Genomic DNA, 21,919 nt, shown 5'->3' with positions numbered 1-21,919 from the left:
CCTAGGTCCTCACAGAGCCTTACTGAGTTGGAAGCAACAAACATATGATCATTGGAACCATATTCCCAGGTAGAATAGGCAAGCAATTTTAGATTCAGATTTTAACCTTAATTCTGCCATTAACTCTGTGATCTTCAACAAATATTTTGCTTTAAGTCTTTGGACTTCTAATTCCGTTTTATATCATAAAGAGTTTTATAACAGATAGCTTTCAAGATCTCATCCACCTTTATAACACTGGGTGAGAGTCTTGGAACTATTTACTCTCAGAAGAGTCTGGATCTCACCTAATGTAGTAGTCATGTCAGAGTTGACATTAGAGTTTATAACTTTTATTTCTGGATCTTTCCCTCTTATAGGGAGCTGGCTGTATTTAGCTGGATTAATAATTGGTTATTTAAGTGTATGCTTTGAAAAAGCTCCTCGAAATGGGGTGATGAAAATTAAGTTATTCCTGGTGGTCATGGAAAGTTAGCACACAACTCCCTGTTAGGTTTTTTCCTTTCACTTTGATCCACACCCAAAGACTCTCTGACACTATTGTAGGGCTCATTAATTTAGGTATGAAATGCATTCTCCACTCCACTTACCCATCAATTGGACAAAAAGTATACATAAGGTTTTTGGTGTTTTTTTTTTGACAGATCACAAGTAGGCAGAGAGGTAGGCAAGAGAGAGGGGGAAGCAGGTTCCCTGATGAACAGAGAGCCCGATGTGGGGCTCGATCCCAGGACCCTGAGATCATGACCTGACCCAAATGCAGAGGCTTTAACCCACTGAGCTACCCAGGCACCTCTATACATAAGGTTTTTGAGGCATTTTTCTTGAAGAAATTATATATATATAATTTCATATATATATGAATATATATTCTATTATATATATAACATATATTTATGTTATATATAATGTATTATATATATAATGTATTATATATACTATATATGTATTTGTGGAGAGTGGAGGGGTGATGGAGTTGGGAGAAGAACAGAGTATTTTGTGATGGGGAAAGGCCATAAAAATGCCGGACTATTAGGGTGATTTTTTTTTTTCCCTCCCAGCCTGATACCTCTTCTGTTAATGATACCCGTATTCTGTCTGGGCAATGTTAGTGAATGTTTCCACAACTTCAGCCAGAGCCACAGGTAAGCAAGGACCAAATCTATCATTTCTGTGGTAGACTGTACCTTTTCTTTTCTATATATAGAGATGGAAAAGACTTTCTATATACATTCTGGCCAAGTTGCTTGTATTTGGAACAAGGTTGTATGGAACCTTGGTAGAGTCTATAGAACAAGGTATAATCAAGGCAAAAAATGCATAAGGAGGAATATAATGTGAAGTGACTGGAAGATAATGTATCTATAAAGAAGGAATAAGGTATTATGGGCCAGGGTTAGCAGAATGGTAAGTAAAATTGCATACTTAATAAATTTTGTTTTACCAAATGTGTATCTCTCTAGTGTCATATCTGTAATAGTGGTCCTGTCCATTGATTCTCCTCCTAGGTGTATTCTGATGTTCTCACCACCATCAGCCATGGCTGAACTGCCTTCTGCCAACACATCCGTCTGTAGCATACTTTATTTTTATGGGATCACCATTTTCCTGACCAGCTTTCTCCTCAGCCTCCTCACCATTGTGGTATGGTGCCATCTGCTCTTATGGAAAGAGAGGGGATTGGGAGGGATGGGATGTTATTCCCAGGGACTGGGAAAAATGGTATGGAGAGGCATTTCCTAAAGTCTTAGAACTAAGAAAGTAGCTAAGAGATAATTGACAGTTTAATTACTACCTCAGTATTTGGACTTCCCAAGATTAAATGATTGGGGGGGAAAGAGTCTCTAGTCATTATGTGAGAATTATGCTCACACTCTAGGACTAATTAATATATGTTTCTGTGGATCCTCATGGAAGACCAGACCAGAAAGTTAGTATATGTCAAGTATACCGTATAGTATATGTCAAGTATAATGCTCTAGAACATTGGAAATGTGCTGATTTAATTTGATTATTTCCCAAATAATGAGGGAATTTTTGCTAGTGCAGCTGGCACTTGTGAACAAAATAAAATTATGGAGAATTGCCTTTAACAATTTAAAAATAAATTGTGGAGATAGCTTAGCTCAAATCAGCAACTTTGTAAAGAGGGCGAAATGAATAGTTTATATTAAGGTGATTTTGATGATCTTCACTTAGAACTAATTGACAAGAGAGGTAGGTATCTCATAGCCTGGTACCCTGGGGATTCTTTTTTTTTTAAAAGAATTTATTTATTTATTTGACAGAAAGAAAGACATAGAGAGAGGAGATCAGGCAGGGGGAGTGGGGGGTGGGGAGTTGGTGGGGAGTGGGAAGGGGAGAAGGAGGCTTCCTGTAGAGCAGGGAGCCTGATACCAGGCTCAATACCAGGACCCTGGGACCATGACCTGAGCCACCCAGGTGCTGCTACCCTGGGAATACTTGATTGCTTTTTTAAATAATGCAATCTTCAGAACTGATTCTACTAGACATTAATATTCCCAAATAAGTAAAAGCCTCCTTTTGATTCCTATGTCTGTGGGGAAATGAAATTACATGGCTAAACTTAATTAAATAATTGGCTTATTAACTTAGAGAGTGGGTCTGGATGATTAGGGAGAATTTTAGATTTGTCAGATTTGTTACCAAGATTATTACCTAATTTACTCCCCACAGAAAGCATATTGGAGTTCTGAACTGATTTATATTTGTTTCATTAGCTTATATAGAGAGCCCCAGATGGAAGGGGAAAACAGTCCCCTTTTCCATCTAAGGGCAAGAAGAGACTTCCTAAAACTTTATTTTGCTTTGAGTTGAGAATTTCAGCTCAGCCATGGTGCTGATGTATTTATTTTAAGGGTATTAAGCACAGAATACTTTCTAACACAGGCTCTAGTAAAGCATTTTAAAAGAGGGCCTGGTTAGATCTTAGCTTTAACTTCCTATATATACTGTGATTAGCCTCAGTTGGGCGGGGGGGAAAGCCTGTGAGTTGATGTAAAGTTTATGTATTGAACGCAGTAACCACAGGTTTGGCTAATATCTATCCATTTCCCCTGCGCTAAAAAAGTTCACTCTGAAGATGATTTTCTTTCAGAAAAATCCAGTCTTAGATGGTAAAGACAGGAGAACGAGTTTTCCTGCTGTCAGATCCTGAGAGAAGTGATCACCCCTACAACAATAGGAAGCTAGAGCTAGGAAGTTTTACCAAGCCTCAGGCAAACTACTCACTGATGTACCCCTGTTTAGGTCTTACTCATCCAAGCCCAGACCCTTTATAAAAAGTTTGTGAAAAAAACTGGCTTCTTGGGGAGTGAACAGTGGGCAGTGATTCACATTGTGGAGCAGCAAGTACGCTTCTACCCGGTGGCCTTCTTTTGCTGCTGGGGCCCAGGTGGGTATCTTAAAAGGAAGAGCTGGGTAATAATGAGGACACCTATTGGGTTCTGATGAAGCAAAGTGGTCTCACCAAGAAGAATGACTGCAACTTGTAAAATTCCCGTCCAACTGTAAAATCTATGTTGGTCCCACTTTCTTCTTTTTCTTCCTGTGTTTTAGAAATTAAGGTAATTAGACATGAGATGCAACCTAAGAGAGGAAACATTCTGATAGAGTTCAGAGATACTAACACCTGTCCCTTCTAGTACACAAAATATAGTGAAGATCAGATTGGATAGTGCTTATGAAAGATCTTGGTGAATTCTGAAGCACCAAGAAGTGTAACTTATCTCCCCATAGTGTATCTTAACCAACATTGCTACACTGTAACCTGCAAAGTTTAGTCAGCGAGGAATGGAAGTTGGAGACTGGAGGCCCAGTGATTCATGTTACTGGTTAATCTCATTCCTAGTCTTCATTATGCCTGTACCCTTATTTCTCATGGTGCGTAGGCATGTATACTGGGGGATTTTTGTAAAGATTTTATTAGAGAGAGAGAGCATAAGCAGCGGGAGTGGCAAGCAAAGGGAGCCCCATGCAGGACTCAGTCCCAGGACCCTGGGATCATGGCCTGTGCTGAAGGCAGATGCTTAACCGACTGAGCCACCCAGGTGTCCCTATACTGGGGAATTTTATGCTCAGACAGGTAGGGCTGGCAAGAAGATTTATACTTCGTGTTTTCACAGCTGTCATTCTGGTGATCATAAAGTTGACCAAGCCACAGGACATGAAGATTCACATGGCCCTCTGTGTTCTCCAGGTAACACCTTCAGTATCCATTTTTACACTCTCTTATCCTGTTCTCTTACACTGACATTACTCAGTAAGCACAGTTTTTTCCCTTAGCATATTTATTTCTGTGTTGCAAAAAAGAAAATGTATTATTTATATTCAGTTATGAAAAGTGTGAAGTTTTCCTCACAGATGAAGTAGATACTTCTGTGAAAGTGCTGCCATGCGTTCCAGAGCACATGTATCTCTGTTTAACTTCATTTTATTGGTGTGTTTTTAAGGGATGGGTAACAAAAAACCAAAATCTACCAGATAATGTTTTTATGAAACACTGATAGTGACATAATTCTCTCCCACCCAAAGCGAATTGAATGGGGTAAATTAGCTATTCCAGGTAAACGAGGAGAGAGGAATACAGAAATAGAACAGTTCTCTCTTTTCCTCTTTTATTAGACTTATGAAGCTTTTTTTGGGGTTATCTGACTATACTGATAGGGCATATTCCTCAAGCCTGACCTGGGAAATGGGGGAAATAAGAAAGGGGATTGAAATTCATTCATTTTCGTTATGTATGTGCCAAGAAGTATGACCGACCCTCAGTCATCCATAACAAGGTACGGTGCAAAGAGTGAGTTCAGGAAGAGCTAGAATGGGATGAAATCAGAGAGGTTGACAAACCATGAGAGTCGGGACCATGAAACAAAATGAGGGTTACAGAACAAAGGGGGTGGGGGGATGGGGTAACCAGGTGATGGGTATTAAGGATGGCATGTGTCATGTTGAGAACTGGTTGTTATATGCAACTAGTGAATTGTTGAACACTATATCAAAAACTAATGATGTACTATATTTTGGCTAATTGAGCATAGTAAAAAAAAGAGCTAGAAAAATATGAAAAACTGACACCAGATTTTGCTGTTTGAGATAAAACAAATATAACAGTTCTTTATAAATAAGGGGAATGGGGACAATTCCCTGGATCTCTGAAAACCTGAAGGATGGGTTCCATCACTTCATCTCCTCAGGCTCTAACAGCATCATCCCAGGGTCTTCTCAACTGTGGAGTATATAGCTGGACACAATACAAGTTCTACCAACTAAAGCAACAGGCTCGGCGTGATGCAGACACCCAAACACCATTATTATGCTCACAGAAGAGATTCTATAGCAGGGGCCTAGATACAATGGAGTCTGCCCTTGGTTTTGATACCAGCCCTCCACCATTCTTGAAACTGTAATACTGGAACATCCAGGAACCAGAATTATTCCACATTAATGGATTGAGAAGAGTGTTGGGGAGCAACATCTCAGGTCTTTCCAACCATGCCTTAAACTATGGAAGTGAAAGAGGATGTAGTGCTGTGGTTAGTAGCTTTTCTTGTTGAATTGGGCAGGATCTCTCTGTTATTCTCAGATTCACTAAAGTCTTTGTTCAGAGAGGTAAAGCCACTTTCCTTCTAAGAGATAGACTCCTATCACCTCAGTGAATACTATATTTGTTTAAATCTCTTCTGGATAATTTCCAAGTTATTACTTATATGTGCCATTTCCAGGCTCTCTACTCTGTGGTCGTGTGGGAAGTAGGGTGGCATGCAGCAGCTTGCTCAGATTTTGCTAGTATTGTTATTCTCTCTGAAGTTGGACAAAGAAAGTCCTGGGTGTCTGTTCTTTGAAGAGTTTTTGAAACTCAGAAGAATCAAGGACAGTAACTACCAAAAAACTGACAGTGGGATCCTCAGGTACATCCTACTCTCTTATTTGTTCAGTGCTGTTCTAAGTCTTGACAGTAGGAACCATCTGCTCTAGGAAATTAAGGCCAATCTCATGAAGTTACAAGGGATAATACGATCTAAGAGAAATCAGGATTAAAAGAAACTTTAGGTATCAAAAGCTCTCAACTCCCATTTATAAGCAGAAGTCCAAAGGTAGGTTTCATAGTCCCTGGACATAGAATTAGATTGAACCATATGAACTTAGCATTTTTGTAGGTGAAAATGACCTAATATCATCAATTTTGCATGGTTTAACCTAATGGTAGGTGCTCGATGTATCTTTATAGAATAAATGAATGAATAAGTGAATGAATGGCTAGAAAGAACCTTTTGGGAAAGAAAAGATTCCCAGACTGCAGAGCCTCATTCACTAGCAAGAATGTCTACCTGTTTCTTCTTCCCCCTTCCCTCTCCTTCTCCTTCATCCTCCTCCTCCTCCTCTTCTTCTGAAAGATTTTATTTATTTATTTGAGAGAGAGAGTGCAAGCAGTGGGTGGAGCAGAGGGAGAGGGACAAGCAGACTCTACGCTGAGCATAGAGCCTGACACAGGACTTGATCCCGGGACCCTGATATCATGACCTGAGCTGAAACCAAGATTCAAACACTTAACTGACTGAGCCAGCCAGGCACCACCCTTCTTCTTTAATCACACAACAAGTGGTGTTTGATCTCTTCAGTTAAGTTATGAACAAAACCAGTCTGAGGCCAGGGCATCAGATATTATGATATCAAAACAAAGAGGAAAAGCCAAATGGACAAAGTGGCTGGAATGACAATCAACTAAAACACCTGGAACTAATAATGAGATGCTTCACACCTGATTTGCTCCTTTGGTCCAAGGAAAAATTCTCAAGGTAGAGATAATTGACAGAGTAGATTACAATGGTGAATTAGATAGGATACTATGAAACGTAAGTTCAAGAAATCATTCCGAAGGAACTCTCTGTAGAAATGTTAGGGAGATCAGTAACAGATCTTTAGGTTTGAGGCCATGAGCTTCACCCTTGCTGTGGAGGGTGACCTGGCCTTGTTACGTCAAGATCGCATCTTGAGGCCTGTCATTGCCCCATAGTTCTGGAAACCTGATTTCTGGGTAGCACAGAACAACAAAGATTGCTTCACATAGGGAGCTTCTTTAAATTCTTTTAATTTAAAAAATGAGTAATATTAACATTTGGGGTGGCAGATGGAAAAAAAATTCCTATTTCCTTAGACCTTGAGGGACACCAGAACTATGGAGTTTGATTCTTAAAAAGTTCTTTTAGTGGGGTACCTGGGAAGCTCAGTCGGTTGGGTGTCTGACTCTTAATTTCTGCTCAGGTCATGATTTCTACATCATGGGATTGAGCCCCACACCAGGCTCTATGCTCAGTATGGAGTCTGCTTCTCCCTCTCCCTCTGCTCGCGCTTGCTCTCTGTGTCTCTCTCTCTCACAAATAAATAAAATATTTTTTAGAAAGATCTTTTTTGTATCACTTCATATTTGGCTTTATTATCAGAAAGAAGATAATGATGAAATGTTTTTCAGGTTTGTTCATCTGCTTCTCTGATGAATTTTTTGCACAGACACTGGTCTTAGATCTTCTATGGATGTAAGTAAACAAAAACGTAATAGGAATGAGAGATAGTAAAAGGCTAGGCAAGATCCAGATTAGGATTATAAACTTTTTGTCATACTGAGAGTCAGAGCAGACACATGGAGCTGGGCCACTATTCAAACTGCCCCCCAAACCCCTAGATTCACATGTAGGAGGGGTATGGATGTAGACACAGTGATATTCATAAAATTATTGCAAATACCCCTCCATGACACTTGTCCAGGTTGTAGTCATAGTAGAGTATAGAGGTATCTAAGCAGGTTTGATTAATATAGATCTGTGAATGATGTTGGGTACCATCCCTCTCAACAGCTCTGTCTGTGACTTCAAAAAATTCTGCACTCCAATACCACATGTCCTACATGGGGAACTGGGTAAGGTTTGATGTTTTTTAATTCAGTCAATAGCCTTTCACATTTTGCAACTTTCCAGGCTACGTTTTTGTCCTTTCCAAAGAATTTAATACACCAATTCTCCATGCTTCAGCACCAGCCCTGGTAATAGTAACCTGTTCTTTGTAAGGAATGCCATCTTCTTTGTATCTGACTGGCATTACCTGGAAATGCCATTACAGTGTTCTGGGAGGTCACACTCATCTCCTCTGAGGCAGCAGGGTATAGAAATATGCTGGTTTTTTAGAAGGATCCCAAATGTGCTATCTGAACCTTCCTTCGCTGGCATGAAGACAGTAGTGATCCTTTTAATAACCAAGGATGCTGCCACAATCACATTCTTTTCCCTTATTAACTGTCTTTTCTTTTTCCCCAGTATGGCTTTCCAAAGGAGCTTTGGAGCTCAGGTTTTTTTAAACAGGCTATACCCTCTGTGCTTATGCCGCAGTCAGTGGAAGTAGTCAATGGTGCAGTTGCTGAAGCCCTTATCTACAGTAAGAAATTCATTCAGAGGTCAGAGGTTCTGGCCATGACACTTGCAGGCCCACATGGCCATGCTTCATTCCCAAGTTTTGGCCAAGCTTGTGAGCCATAAAAGCTGTAAAATGTGTTATATTTTCATGACAGAAAGATTCAACACTGGTCGAATTCTTAGCAATGCAGATTCCACTAAGAAATGCATGGCTCCGGGCGCCTGGGTGGCTCACTGGGATAAGCCGCTGCCTTTGGCTCAGGTCATGATCCCAGGGTCCTGGGATCCAGCCCCACATCAAGATCTCTGCTCAGCAGGGAGCCTGCTTCCCTCTTTCTCTCTGCCTGCCTCTCTGCCTACTTGTGATCTCTCCCTGTCAAATAAATAAATAAAAGAAAAGAAAAGAAATGAAATGCATGGCTCTGGTACTTCCCAAGACGTTGGCCAATGATCATATGAATGACATTATGCCTCACTCTTCTCAAAAGATGCCATTCTCTCTAGCAGTTAAAATTTTGAAGTGTTTCTTGCAAATTCAGGGAGATTTTTCACTAGGTTTCTTTCTGTCTATATCTTTAACCCAGTAAATAATACTGGGTTACAGTACATTTAGTTTCTTCTTGTACCTGTTAACATGAACATCTGTTACCATCTGTATTGTCTTGGTAGCATTATTATTCCACACTTGAAACTGCATACTGTCAACCACAGTAAACATTTCTGCATACTTGGGTAGTGACCACATATACGACATTGAAAAGGAAGAGGGTTCTATTTTGCTCTGAAATTGTGAAGTGGTTAAGAGCCCCTCTTGTTTATCTCCACTCACTGTACAAGAATAACCTGATTTTAAAGATATGCTGAAAACCATATGCCCCAAATTCTTTGAAGTATAGATGGTCTTGATGCCAAAGGCAGTGTCATATACCCCTGAGCAAGTGCTGATAGTCACAGAGAATGCAATTCACCTTCTGAACATCCATTCATCCTGAGTAAAAGGTATGTCTAAGCCTAGTATCCCATTTTGATGTGTATAAACGTGGTAGTTCTTGATAAATAATCCTTTCTTTTGCTTCATATTAATAAGAGGCCATTTTCCTTGTATGAGCAGAATATAGGACATTTTTTCTGCTTTTTCTTTCAGAAGTTTGAATATCATCAAGTTGCTAGGGATGACTGTTTTATAATAAAGAGATTTCCATTTACAATGTACCCCTTGAAGAATAGTCATTATCAGCTATAAAGATGTCATGCAGCTTAATGTAGGAAGGGCTCATTCTTAAGTGCCCATTCAAGAATTCTTGGAAGAAAAATCATTCTAAACCTTACCCATGACCACTTGATTTCATAGAAGGAAGGGCAAAAGGGAGGCAAAGTAACTACAGTTGTCATTTTCATGGCCCAGTTGAAACAACTAATAGTCTTATACCTCTGGCTCAGTTGCCTTGCCTGAGATCCATATCTTTGTCAGTGACACAGTTTGGTTACAGCTCAAAGCTTTGCTGCCTGTTGCAAGGATAGCTGTTCCCATCCTGAGAGTTACAAGATTACATCTGTAGTTTGACTGTGCCTCTTCCTACTCCTGTTGTGGTCTCTTCTCAGGAGTGCCCTAATTTTGCAACCTTCATGAAAGCACAAAATTTTAGTGCTGCTTAATTGAGCTCCTGCTGTCTTCATAGAGGAGTGTACCAAGGAAAACTTCATACAGAGAGGAAACTTTCAAAGGTCTTGCCAGTATTATGACTCAGGATCACACACCAAGAAAAGAAAAAGCTATAACCTTCTTCGTTTAGTCCCAGTCCCCATGGAAGTCTTCCTCTCCTGTCATTCATTGTTCTTTTGAGTCATTGAAACCACAGGTTTCCAGAGCAGGGGTTTGTAGATCTCTGGGTAGGTCATATTTTGCACCATCCCTATTCTGAATCATTCAGCCCTTTTCAAACCTCCAGTTCCTTTTCCTTTCTTTGTCACAATATTTTTATTGGCTAATTCCTAGAATACATGTAAAGTATTAGAGTAATCCATGCCTCTGTGAAAAGCATATATGTAAACTGAAAAATAATATTTATATTCAGTTCTTTTTTCTCTTTAGCCTTACAGTATGAAGTCAAAATAATGTTTTCTAGAATTATCTAGGTTATACTTCTTTTTTTTTTTAAGATTTTATTTATTTATTTGACAGAGAGAGAGATCACAAGTAGACAGAGAGGCAGGCAGAGAGAGAGAGAGAGGGAAGCAGGTTCCCTGCTGAGCAGAGAGCCCGATGCGGGACTCGATCCCAGGATCCTGAGATCATGACCTGAGCCGAAGGCAGCGGCTTAACCCACTGAGCCACCCAGGCGCCCTAGGTTATACTTCTTTATCTAAACTTATTCGGCATGTGATATTATTCATTTTGAATACAGCTAAGTTCATGTATTACTGTTTGTATTTCATTTTGGGCTTTCCCCCACATTTTGGATGATGATGATGATTTTTGGCATATGTGAAATATTACCATGATTCTAAAACTCAGTAGTATACTGAAGAAAGTATGCAGAGTATACCTCCTTGAGCCTTTAATCTGTTCCATGTCCTACTTCTTTCTACCCAGCTCCCAACCACCTATCTTAATAGTACTTAGTTTATTTTTCCTCTCTTTCTGCACAAACTAGTAAATGCATGTATATTTTCTTGTGTCCTCCTCTCTTTTTTTAGGATTTTATTTATTTGAGAGATAGAGAGTGTGTGCATGAGAGAGTGAACATGAGTGATGGGGAAGGGTAGAGAGAAAGGGGAAGCAGAGAGGAGAAGCTCAGCAGGGAGTTTGATGTGGGGCTCAGTCTCAAGTCCCTGGGATCGTGAACTGAGATGAAGGCAGATGCTTAATGAACTGAGCCATTCAGGCATCTCTTTCCTCTTCTTTCTTATATAAATATAGCATAACATTTTGCATTTTCCTCTTTAAACTTAAAGATACATCCTGTAAATAATCCCATAGCCGTTCAGTGAGAGCTTCTTCATTCTTTCTTTTTCACAGCTGCATAATAAATACTCTATTTTATGGATATAATTTATTCGATCACTCTTCTCTGTATGGGCTTTTGAATTGTATATATTGTTTTGAAATTACATACAACACATCAACAAATAATCTTGCACATATGTATTTTTGTGGAGGCGCGTTCCTTTACAAAATAGGGAAGCAGTGCCTCTGTAACTAACTGTAAATGTAGCTTTGTTTAATGTTGCCGAATTCCCCTTCAAAGAGGTTTTACCAGTTGCATTCCCACCAGCAGTGTATTAGACGCCCGTTTTCCCACATTGTAAGCAACAGGGTATGTTACCATGCCATAAATTTTAATTTTCAGCCATTTAACAAGTGAGAAGGGGCATCTCAGTGCTGGTTAACTTTTATTTTTCTACTTTGAGTGAATTTGAACAGGTTTTAATATGTTTAAGGTCATTTAAAAAAATCTTTTAATAGTTATCTGTTCATGTCTTTACCCCCTTTTCTATCAAGGTTTTGGTCTATTTTCTCTTTAACTACCCCCCAGCTTTATTGAGGTATGATTCATGAATAAACTGTGTATATACGAAAGCATACAACATGTTGACTTGATATATGTATGGACTGTGAAATATTTATTTACATATAAAACATAAATATATTTACGTAAATGTAAATTTTCTAAAAGGCAAAGAAACTAATACAGTTAAAATAATTTTGGAGAAGAATAACATATGGGAGGAATCCCTCTTTTCAATTTGAAGACAATGTAATATTGGTGATGGGATAGATACACCGATCAATCAAATAGAAAAGAGAACCCACACATGTATGGCCAACTAGTTTTTGACAAAGGAATAATAGGAACTGCGTGGAGGAAAGACAGTCTTTTCAACAAATGGTGCTGCAAAATTAGATATATAGAGACCAAAAAAAGTTACCTCAACCTAAACCTCACATACAAAAATCACCTCAAAATGGGTCATAGTCTTGGGGCGCCTGGGTGGCTCAGTGGGTTAAGCCGCTGCCTTCGGCCCAGGTCATGGTCTCAGGGTCCTGGGATCGAGTCCCACAAAGGGCTCTCTGCTCAGCGGGGAGCCTGCTTCCCTCTCTCTCTCTCTGCCTGCCTCTCTGTCTACTTGTGATCTCTCTCTGTCAAATAAATAAATAAAATCTTTAAAAAAAATGGGTCATAGTCTTAAATGTAAAATGTAAAACTATAAAACTTTTTAGAAGAAAATATAGAACATCTTTAGGATCTAGGGCTTGGTGAGGAATTTTTAACATGATACCAAAAGCATGATCCATAAAAGAAATCCAAAAAAATTGGACCACATCAAAAGTAAAAACTCTTAATTTATAAAAGACCTTGTTAAGAATATGAAAAGACAAGCCAAAAACTGGGAGAAAACATTTGCAAACCACATACCTGATAAAGGACTCATCGAGAATATATAAAGAGCTCTTATTACTCAGCAATCCAGTTAGAGAATAGGCGAAAGACAAAGAGACATTTCACTGAACAGAATATATGGATGGCAAATAAGCACATGAAAAGATGTTTAACATTAGTAGGCATTAGAGAGATGCAACTTAAGACCCCATGAGAGATCACTACAGACCTATTAGAATAGCTAAAATTTGAAAAATAGACAATGTCAAATGTTGGTGAGGATGCAGAGAAACTAGATATTTCATACATTGCTGATAGGAATATATAATTGTGTTTCAATGCTGGAAAACAAGCAGTTTCTTTACAAAACTAAGCAAATGGTGTGACTTAACAGTTACGGTTCTAGATACTTATTCCAGAGAAATGAAAATGTATGTCTTCATAAAAACTGTACACGGATAATCACAGCAGCTTTATTTGTAATAGCCCCAAACTGGAAACAATCGAAGTGTTGCTCAATAGGGGAAAGGTTAAACTGCGGTAAGTCCATATCATGTATTAGCAGCAAAAATGAATGAACCACTGATCCACAAAAATTAGCTGGATCTCAAGGGCATTATGGTGAGCGAAAAAAAGCAATCTCAAAAGGTTACATATTGTATGATTCCATTTGTATAACGTTTTTGAGATGACAAAATTATAAAAACAGAAAACATATTAGTGTTTGCCAGAGGTTAGGGATAGTGGGGTGGGTGAGGAGTGGTATGACTATAGATGGGTAACATGAGTGAGAACTTTGTGATAACAGAATAGTCCTCTATTTTGATTGTGGTGGTGGTTACAGAAATCTTCACATATTATAAAATGGCATAGAACTATTCACATGTTATCAATGTCATGTCCTGGTTATGATAACCTCCTATATCAAGGGGAAAAGCTCAGTGAAAGGTATATATGATCTTTCTATGTTATCTTTGCAATTTCCTATGAATTATTTCAAAATACATTTAAAAAAGAACCCACAAGTGTCAAGCACATTTAAAAATCTGTTAGAATGTAACAGAGGAGGGGCAAGATGGCAGAGAAGTAGGAAACCCTGTTTCAACCAGTCTCCTAAAGTGAGCTAATTATCTACCATAACACTCTGATCACCCATGAAATCAGCCTGGGAAGTAGGATTATACACTTCTGGATCTCTACAGGGGCGGAAGACACGAGTGGAGAGGTAAAGTGGAGTGGGAACCCTCGGATTGATATCTGAAGATAAACAGAAGAGGGCATTGGAAAGTAATACCCCAATACGAAAGTGCCTTGTGATTGGGGATCAGCATTAACTTGGAATCTTGTTAAAAGCACTCAAAAAGAGCAAAAGATCTTAAGGGGCAAATGGTGGAATTGGGCAGTCACAGGCATGGGCCTAAGCCCACGGACCCTGGATGGCCACTGCCCGCGACAACCCCTGCCAGAGAGAGTGCAGTGGAGCCCCTGGGGTTGTGTGGCTTGTACCACCGCTTGGCTGGGTGCACTCCTGCCCATGCATGAGGGAGTCTGGTGGTGGCACCAGCCTGCATTCCCTAGAACTTTTGTGCTCTGCATGCACTGCACGACAGGGGTCTGACCCACTCCCCATCTGTGCCTGAGAAAGCTCCATTCAGGCACTAGCCAGCAGTCTATAGGAACTGGCAGGGTCTGGACTCTCCCAGCCGGGGTCTGAAGGAACTCAGCGTGATCTCTGGTTGTGATCCTGCAGTGGCTATTGTGATCCCAGACAGCAGTCCCCGCAAAGGCAGCCACCGGAAGCAGACTCCCTGGACAAATACACTTGCGGTTTTAGTGGCACGGGGATGCAGAGACAAGTGGGTGCTTCAGGAGACCCCTGAGAGGGTGGCTGGGGACATGTAGTGCCTGTGGGAGGTCGCATGGCTCAGTGGAGTTTGCAGAAGGGGAGTCTGTGTTCTGGACCAACCAGAGGGGAGCAGACTGAAGCTTCTCTTTGAGACGGAGGTCTGGGTGCAGCTTGCTTTCCACTAAACCTCCAAAACCCCTCAGAAAGCCACCAAAGCCCAAAAACCTCCAGAGAGCAAAAGCCTGAAAAACTGGTTTCCACAGAGTCCAGCCCCTCGATAGGGGGCAGAAGGACTCAACCCAAAGCGAGACTGACTGAAAAACAAAACAGCAGGCCCTTCCCCAGAAAGCCAGCCAAAAGAATGAGAGGACAACCACCATAGGGTCCCCATAAAACTGTAAACCTCCAATACAGGGGAAAACAATGTATTAAGCTCCCAGCATTGCCCTAAAACCTGTATATTTCATAGATACAACTTTTATTTTTAATTCGTTGTCACTATTCTTGTGCTTTTTAATTTTTTTAACCTAACTATTACAACTAGAGGTTTAATACAACATATTCCATAATAATCTTTTCACTTGAACTTTTTTCATACATAAACCTGTGGGGTTTTTTCTATTTTTTAAACATACTTATAAACTTCAAGTAATCCTCTTTCCTTAATCAATACTACCCATACATATAAACCAGTTTTAATCTCCCTTTATCTCTGGAAAGTTGAGTCCTTTAACAAGGATACCAAGATACACCCAGGAAGAATCAAAATAACCTTCCTCACCCTCATCGAGGATTTATAACCACCCTCCCATCTTTTTCTTCTGCAGGGTTTCTGTGTATTTGTTTTTATTCTAGTATTATATAAATCCTATTCTTGGGGTTCATTTTGGCTGGGTTCTTTTTCTGATTTTTTTTCTTGCCATTTACTTTTGTTGGTCTTTTTGTTTGTCTGTTTTTGTTTGTTTACCTTATAAATCTTAACCTTTGGGGCCCATTCCAGCTGGGTCTTCTCTCTTCTTTTTTTCTCTCTCTTTTCCTTTGTTCTTTCATTTTGGTGGTGACTTCTGATTGCTCAGAAGCATTCCAGGGTGCACCTCGCCTGGATTGTGGTTGATATATTCAGCTATACATACCCTGAACCACCTCTCACCAGAATGACTAGGAGGAGGAATGCCCAACAGAGGGAAAATTCAGAGACTCTGCCCTCTCCATCAGAACTATTGGATATGGGCGCCTGGGTGTCTCAGTGGGTTAAAGCCTCTGCCTTCAGCCCAGGTCATGATCCCAGCATCCTGGGATCAAGTCCCGCAGGGCTCTCTGCTCAGCAGGGAGTCTGCTTCCCCCTCTCTCTGCCTGCCTCTGTGCCTACTTGGGATCTCTGTCTATCAAATAAATTAATTAAATACAAATTTTAAAAAATAGAACTATTGGATATGGACATAAACAGTATGTCAGAAAGGGAATTCCAGGGTAACAATTATGCAGGCAATGGCTAGGATGGAGAAAATCGTTAGTGAAAACATAGAATCTCTAAGAGCAGAAGTGAAAGCTGCCCAGGAAGAAGTTAAAAATGCTATCAGTGAGATCCAGTCTAATCTAAATACTCTAACAGCTAGGGTAACTGAGGCAGAAGATAGAATTAGTGATCTAGACTATAAACTGATAGAGAAAAAGGATCAGGAGGAGGCATGGAAGAAACAACTTAGAAGCCATGAAAACAGAATTAGGGAAATAAATGATGCCATGAAACGTTCCAATGTCAGAATTATTGGGATCCCTGAGGGGGTAGAGAAACAGAGAAGACTAGGAGATATAGAAGATAGAGTTGAACAAATTCTGGTTGAAAATTTTCCCAATCTGGGGAATGGAACCAGAGTTCATGTCCTAGTGGTAGAAAGAACACCCCCCAAGATCAACGGATCTAGAAAGACCTCTCAAGACACTTAATTGTGAGACTGACGAATCATAATTTTAGACAAGAGCTTCTGAGGGCAGCTAGGGGGAAGAGATTCCTTACATACAGAGGAAGGTCCATCAGAATAACATCAGACCTGTCCACAGAAACCTGGCAAGCCAAGAAGGGCTGGCAAGACATATTCAGGGCACTAAATGAGAAGAACATGCAGCCAAGAATATTTTATCCATCAAGGTTACATTTCAAAATGGATGGAGAGATAAAGAGCTTCTAAGACCAGCAAGGTTTAAAAGAGCATGTGACCACCAAGCCAGCACTACAAGAAATATTAAGGGTGGTTCTATAAAAGAAGAAAGAACCCAAGAGTGACATAGAACAGAAATTCACAGAGACAATCTATAGAAACAAGAACTTCACAGGCAACGTGATGTCAATAAAAATGTATCTTTCAATAATCACTCTCAACATGAATGGCCTAAATGCCCCCATAATACAGCACAGGATTGCAGATTGGATAAAATGACAGGACCTGTCCATATGTTGTCTATTTGGAACCTAAGGCTACATCCAGACTGAAAGTGAAGGGATGGAGAAGCATCTTTCATACCAATGGGCCTCAAAAGAAAGCTGGGGTAGCAGTTCTCATATCAGATAAATTAGATTTTAAACTCAAGACTGTAGTCAGAGATAAAGAAGGACATTACATCATTTTTTAAAAGATTTTATTTATTTGACAGACAGAGATCACAAGCAGGCAGAGAGGCAGGCAGAGAGAGAGAGAGGAGGAAGCAGGCTCCCTGCTAAGCAGAGAGCCCGATGCAGGGCTTGATCCCAGGACCCTGGGATCATGACCCGAGTCGAAGGCAGAGGCTTTAATCCACTGAGCCACCCAGGCACCCCGGACACTACATCATTCTTAAAGGGTCTATCCACCAAGAAGATCTAAAAATTGTAAATACTTATGCCCCCAATAAGGCAGCAGCCAACTACATAAGACGACTGTTAATCAAGATAGTCACATTGATATGAATACAATAATAGTAGGGAATCTTAACATGCCACTCACAGTAACAGATCATCCAAGCAGAAAATCAATAAAGAAATAAGAGCACTGACTGATACATTGGACCAGATGGGCCTCATAGGTATATACAGAATATTCCACCCTAAAACAACAGAATACTTATTGTTCTCGAGCGCACATGGAACTTTCTCCAGAACAGACCACATAGTGGGTCACAAATCAGGGCTCAACCAATACCAAAAGACTGAGATTATTCCCTGCATATTCTCAGACTACACTGCTTTGAAACTGGAACTCAACAAGAAAAAGTTTGGAAGGAATTCAAACACTTGGAAGCTAAAGACAACCCTGCTTTAGAATGTTTGGATCAACCAGGAAATCAAAGAAGAACTTAAACAATTCATGGAAACCAATGAGAATGAAGACACATTGGTCCAAAACCTATGGGATACGGCAAAGGCGGTCCTAAGAGGGAAATGCATAGCCATCCAAGCCTCACTCAAAAAAATTGAAAAATCCAGAATACCCCAGCTCTCTTTACACCTTAAAGAACTGGAGAATCAACAACAAATTAAGCCAACCCCACACACAAGCAGGGAAGTAATCAAGATTAGAACAGAGATCAATGAGAACACATCAGTGAAACTAGAAGCTGGTTTTTTGAAAGAATCAATAAGATTTATAAGCCACTGGCCAAACTAATCCAAAAGAAAAGAGAGAGGACCCAAATAAATAAAATTATGAATGAAAAGGGAGATATCACGACTAACACCAAGAAAATAGAAACAATCATTAGAAATTATTATCAACAGGTTATATGCCAGTAAGTTAAGCAACCTAGACAAAATGGAAACCCATAAACTTCCAAAACTGAATCAGGAAGAAATTAACAACCTGAATAGAATTTCTAGTAACAAGATTGAAGCAATGATCAAAAACCTCCCAAAAAACAAGAGCCCAGGACCTGATGGGTTCCCTGGAGAATTCTACCAAACATTCAAAGAAGAGATAATACCTATTCTTCTGAAGCTGTTTAGAAACAGAAGGAAAACTTCCAGACTCTGATTACCCTGATCCCCCAACAAAGCAAAGACCCCACCAAAAAGAATTTCAGACCAAAATCCCTGATGAATATGGATGCCAAGATTCTCAACAAAATCCTAGCTAATAGGATCCAACAGTACATTAAAAATCTTATCCACAGGGCCTGGGTGGCTCAGTGGGTTACAGCCGCTGCCTTCGGCTCGGGTCATGATCCCAGGGTCCTGGGATCGAGCCCCACATTGGGCTCTCTGCTCAGCGGGGCGCCTGCTTCCCTTCCTCTCTCTCTCTGCCTGCCTCTCTGCCTGCTTGTGGTCTCTGTCTGTCAAATAAATAAAAATAAAATCTTAAAAAAAAAATTTTATCCACCATGACCAGGTGGGATTTATCCATGGGATGCAAGTGTGGTTCAACATTTGCAAATCAATCAGTGTGATAGAACAAATCAATAAGAGAAGAGAGAAGAACCATATGGTCCTCTCAATTGATGCAGAAAAAGAATTGGACAAGATACAGCATCCATTCCTGAGTAAAACCCTTCAAAGTATAGGGATAGAGGGAACATTCCTCAACTTCATAAAATCTATCTATGAAAAACCCAGAGCGAATATCATTCTCAATGGGGAAAAGCTGACAGCCTTCCCTTTGAGATCAGGAACACAACAAGGATGTCCACTCTCACCACTGTTGTTCAGCATAGTACTAGAAGTTCTAGAAACAGCAGTCAGACAACAAAAAGAAATAAAAGGTATTCAAATTGGCAAAGAAGAAGTTAAACTCTCTCTCTTCACAGATGACATGATACTTTATATGGAAAACCCAAAAGACTACACCCCCAAACTACTAGAACTCATACAGCAATTCAGTTATATGGCAGGATACAAAATCAATGTACAGAAATCAGTTGCTTTCTTATACACTAACAATGAAAATATAGAAAGGGAAATTAGAGAATCGATTCCATTTACTATAGCACCAAGAACCATAAGATACCTGGGAATAAACCTAACTAAAGAGGTAAAAGATCTGTACTTGAGGAACTACAGAATACTCATGAAAGAAATTGAAGAAAACACAAAAAGATGGAAGAGCATTCCATGCTCATGGATTGAAAGGATAAACATTGTTAAAATATCTATACTGCCTAGAGCAATCTATATTTTCAATGCCATCCTGATCAAAATTCCTCCAACATTTTTCAAAGAGCTGGAACAAGCAGTCCTAAAATTTGTATGGAACCAGAAGTGACCCGGAGTTGCTAAGGAAATGTTGAAAAAGAAAAAAAAAAAAAAAAAAAAAAACTGGTGGCATCACGTTGCCTGATTTCAAGCTTTACTACAAAGCTGTGATCACCAAGACAGCATGATACTGGCACAAAAACAGACACATAGACCAGTGGAACAGAGTAGAGAGCCCAGATATGCACCTTCAACTCTACAGTCAAATAATCTTCGACATAGCAGGAAAAAGTATCCAGTGGAAAAAAGATAGTCTCAGGGGCACCTGGGTGGCTCAGTGGGTTAAGCTGCTGCCTTCGGCTCAGGTCATGATCTCGGGGTCCTGGGATCGAGCCCCGCATCGGGCTCTCTGCTCAGCAGGGAGCCTGCTTCCTCCTCTCTCTCTGACTGCCTCTCTGCCTGCTTGTGATCTCTCTCTGTCAAATAAATAAATAAAATCTTTAAAAAAAAAAGATAGTCTCTTCAATAAATGGTGCTGGGAAAATTGGACAGCTATGTACAGAAGAATGAAACTCGACCATTCTCTTACACCATACACAAAGATAAACTCGAAATGGATAAAAGACCTCAGTGTGAGGCAGGAATCTATCAAAACCCTAGAGGAGAACATAGGCAGTAACCTCTTTGACATCAGCCACAGCAACTTCTTTCAAGACATGTCTCCAAAGGCAAAGGAAACAAAAGTGAAAATGAACTTTTAGGACTTCATCAAGATCAAAATCTCCTGCATAGCAAAGGAAACAGTCAATAAAACAAAGAGGCAACCCGTGGAATGGGAGAAGATATTCGCAAGTGACACTATAGACAAAGGCCTTATATCCAAGATCTATCAAGAATTCCTCAAACTCAACACACACAAAACAGATAATCACGTCAAAAAATGGGCAGAAGACATGAACAGACACTTCTCCAAAGAAGACATAAAAAGGGCTAACAGACACATGAAAAAATGTTCATCATCACTAGCCATCAGGGAGATTCAAATCAAAACCACATTGAGATACCACCTTACACCAGTTAAAATGGCCAAAAACAACAAGACAGTAAACAACAAGTGTCAGAGAGGATGTAGAGAAAGGGGAACCCTATTACATTGTTGGTGGGAATGCATGCTGGTGCAGCCACTTTGGAAAACAGTGTGGAGATTCCTTAAGGAATTAAAAATAGAGCTACCCTATGACCCTGTAATTGCACTACTGGGTATTTACCCCAAAGATACAGATGTACTGAAAAGAAGAGCCATCTGTACCCCAATGTTCATAGCAGCAATGGCTGCAGTTGCCAAACTGTGGAAAGAACCAAGATGCCCTTCAACAGACGAATGGATAAAGAAGATATGGTCCATATACACAATGGAGTATTATGCCTCCATCAGAAAGAATGAATACCCAACTTTTGTATCAACATGGACAGAACTGGAGGAGATTATGCTGAGTGAAATAAGTCAAGCAGAGAAAGTCAAGTATCATATGGTTTCACTTACCTGTGGAGCATAAGGAATAACATGGAGGACATTGGGAGATGGAGAGGAGAAGTGAGTTGGGGGAAATCAGAGCAGGAGACAAACCGTGAGAAACTGTGGACACTGAGAAACAAACTGAGGGTTTGGAGGAGGGGAGAAGGGGGTTGGGTGAGCCCCATGGTAGATATTAAGGAGGGCACGTATTGCACTGGGTGTGGTGCATAAACAGTGAATTTTGGATTACTGAAAAAAAAATTTTTTTAAACTATTAGAATATAAGGAATATAAAGGCAGATAAAGAAGGTATAATATAAGGAATATAAAGGAAGATAAAACATAATTTAAGCAGAAGTTTTAAATACAGTATATATTGTTCAGAATTTGCCAGTAAACTAAATAATGAAGAATGGTATACACACAAAATATAATAGAAACAACAAACTTGATATTTTATACACACATATATGATAATTATTTCCTATAGAAAGTGCATATTCTTATGCCCATTTAAAAACTGTAAAAATCAGTGATGAAAAAAATAATGAATTTTATAATAAACAATTGTTTAAGGGGACATTAGCAAGA

General features: G+C 39.8%; 1 protein-coding gene across 8 annotated transcripts in view; it reads left to right on the top strand.

The window, feature by feature from the left end:
• TMEM116 (transmembrane protein 116) overlaps positions 1-21,919 on the top strand; it is a 96,841-nt gene that overhangs the window by 58,399 nt on the left and 16,523 nt on the right. For 4 of the 8 annotated variants that reach the window (XM_047698347.1, XM_047698350.1, XM_047698352.1 and 1 more), the window contains exons 7-10: positions 1,062-1,145; positions 1,509-1,644; positions 3,271-3,415; positions 4,146-4,219. In XM_047698347.1, coding sequence (XP_047554303.1) covers positions 1,062-1,145; positions 1,509-1,644; positions 3,271-3,415; positions 4,146-4,219 — 439 coding nt within the window. Of the gene's footprint in view, positions 1-1,061; positions 1,146-1,508; positions 1,645-3,270; positions 3,416-4,145; positions 4,220-4,772; positions 4,806-5,216; positions 10,563-10,774; positions 11,237-21,919 lie in introns of those variants that run through there. The other 4 variants (XM_047698346.1, XM_047698344.1, XM_047698345.1 and 1 more) reach the window with 3 other exon arrangements.

Source organism: Lutra lutra, chromosome 12, assembly GCF_902655055.1.
Source record: "Lutra lutra chromosome 12, mLutLut1.2, whole genome shotgun sequence".
Taxonomy (NCBI): domain Eukaryota; kingdom Metazoa; phylum Chordata; class Mammalia; order Carnivora; family Mustelidae; genus Lutra; species Lutra lutra.
Note: the sequence above shows the minus strand (reverse complement) of the source record. Positions and strands in the feature narration are given on the sequence as shown.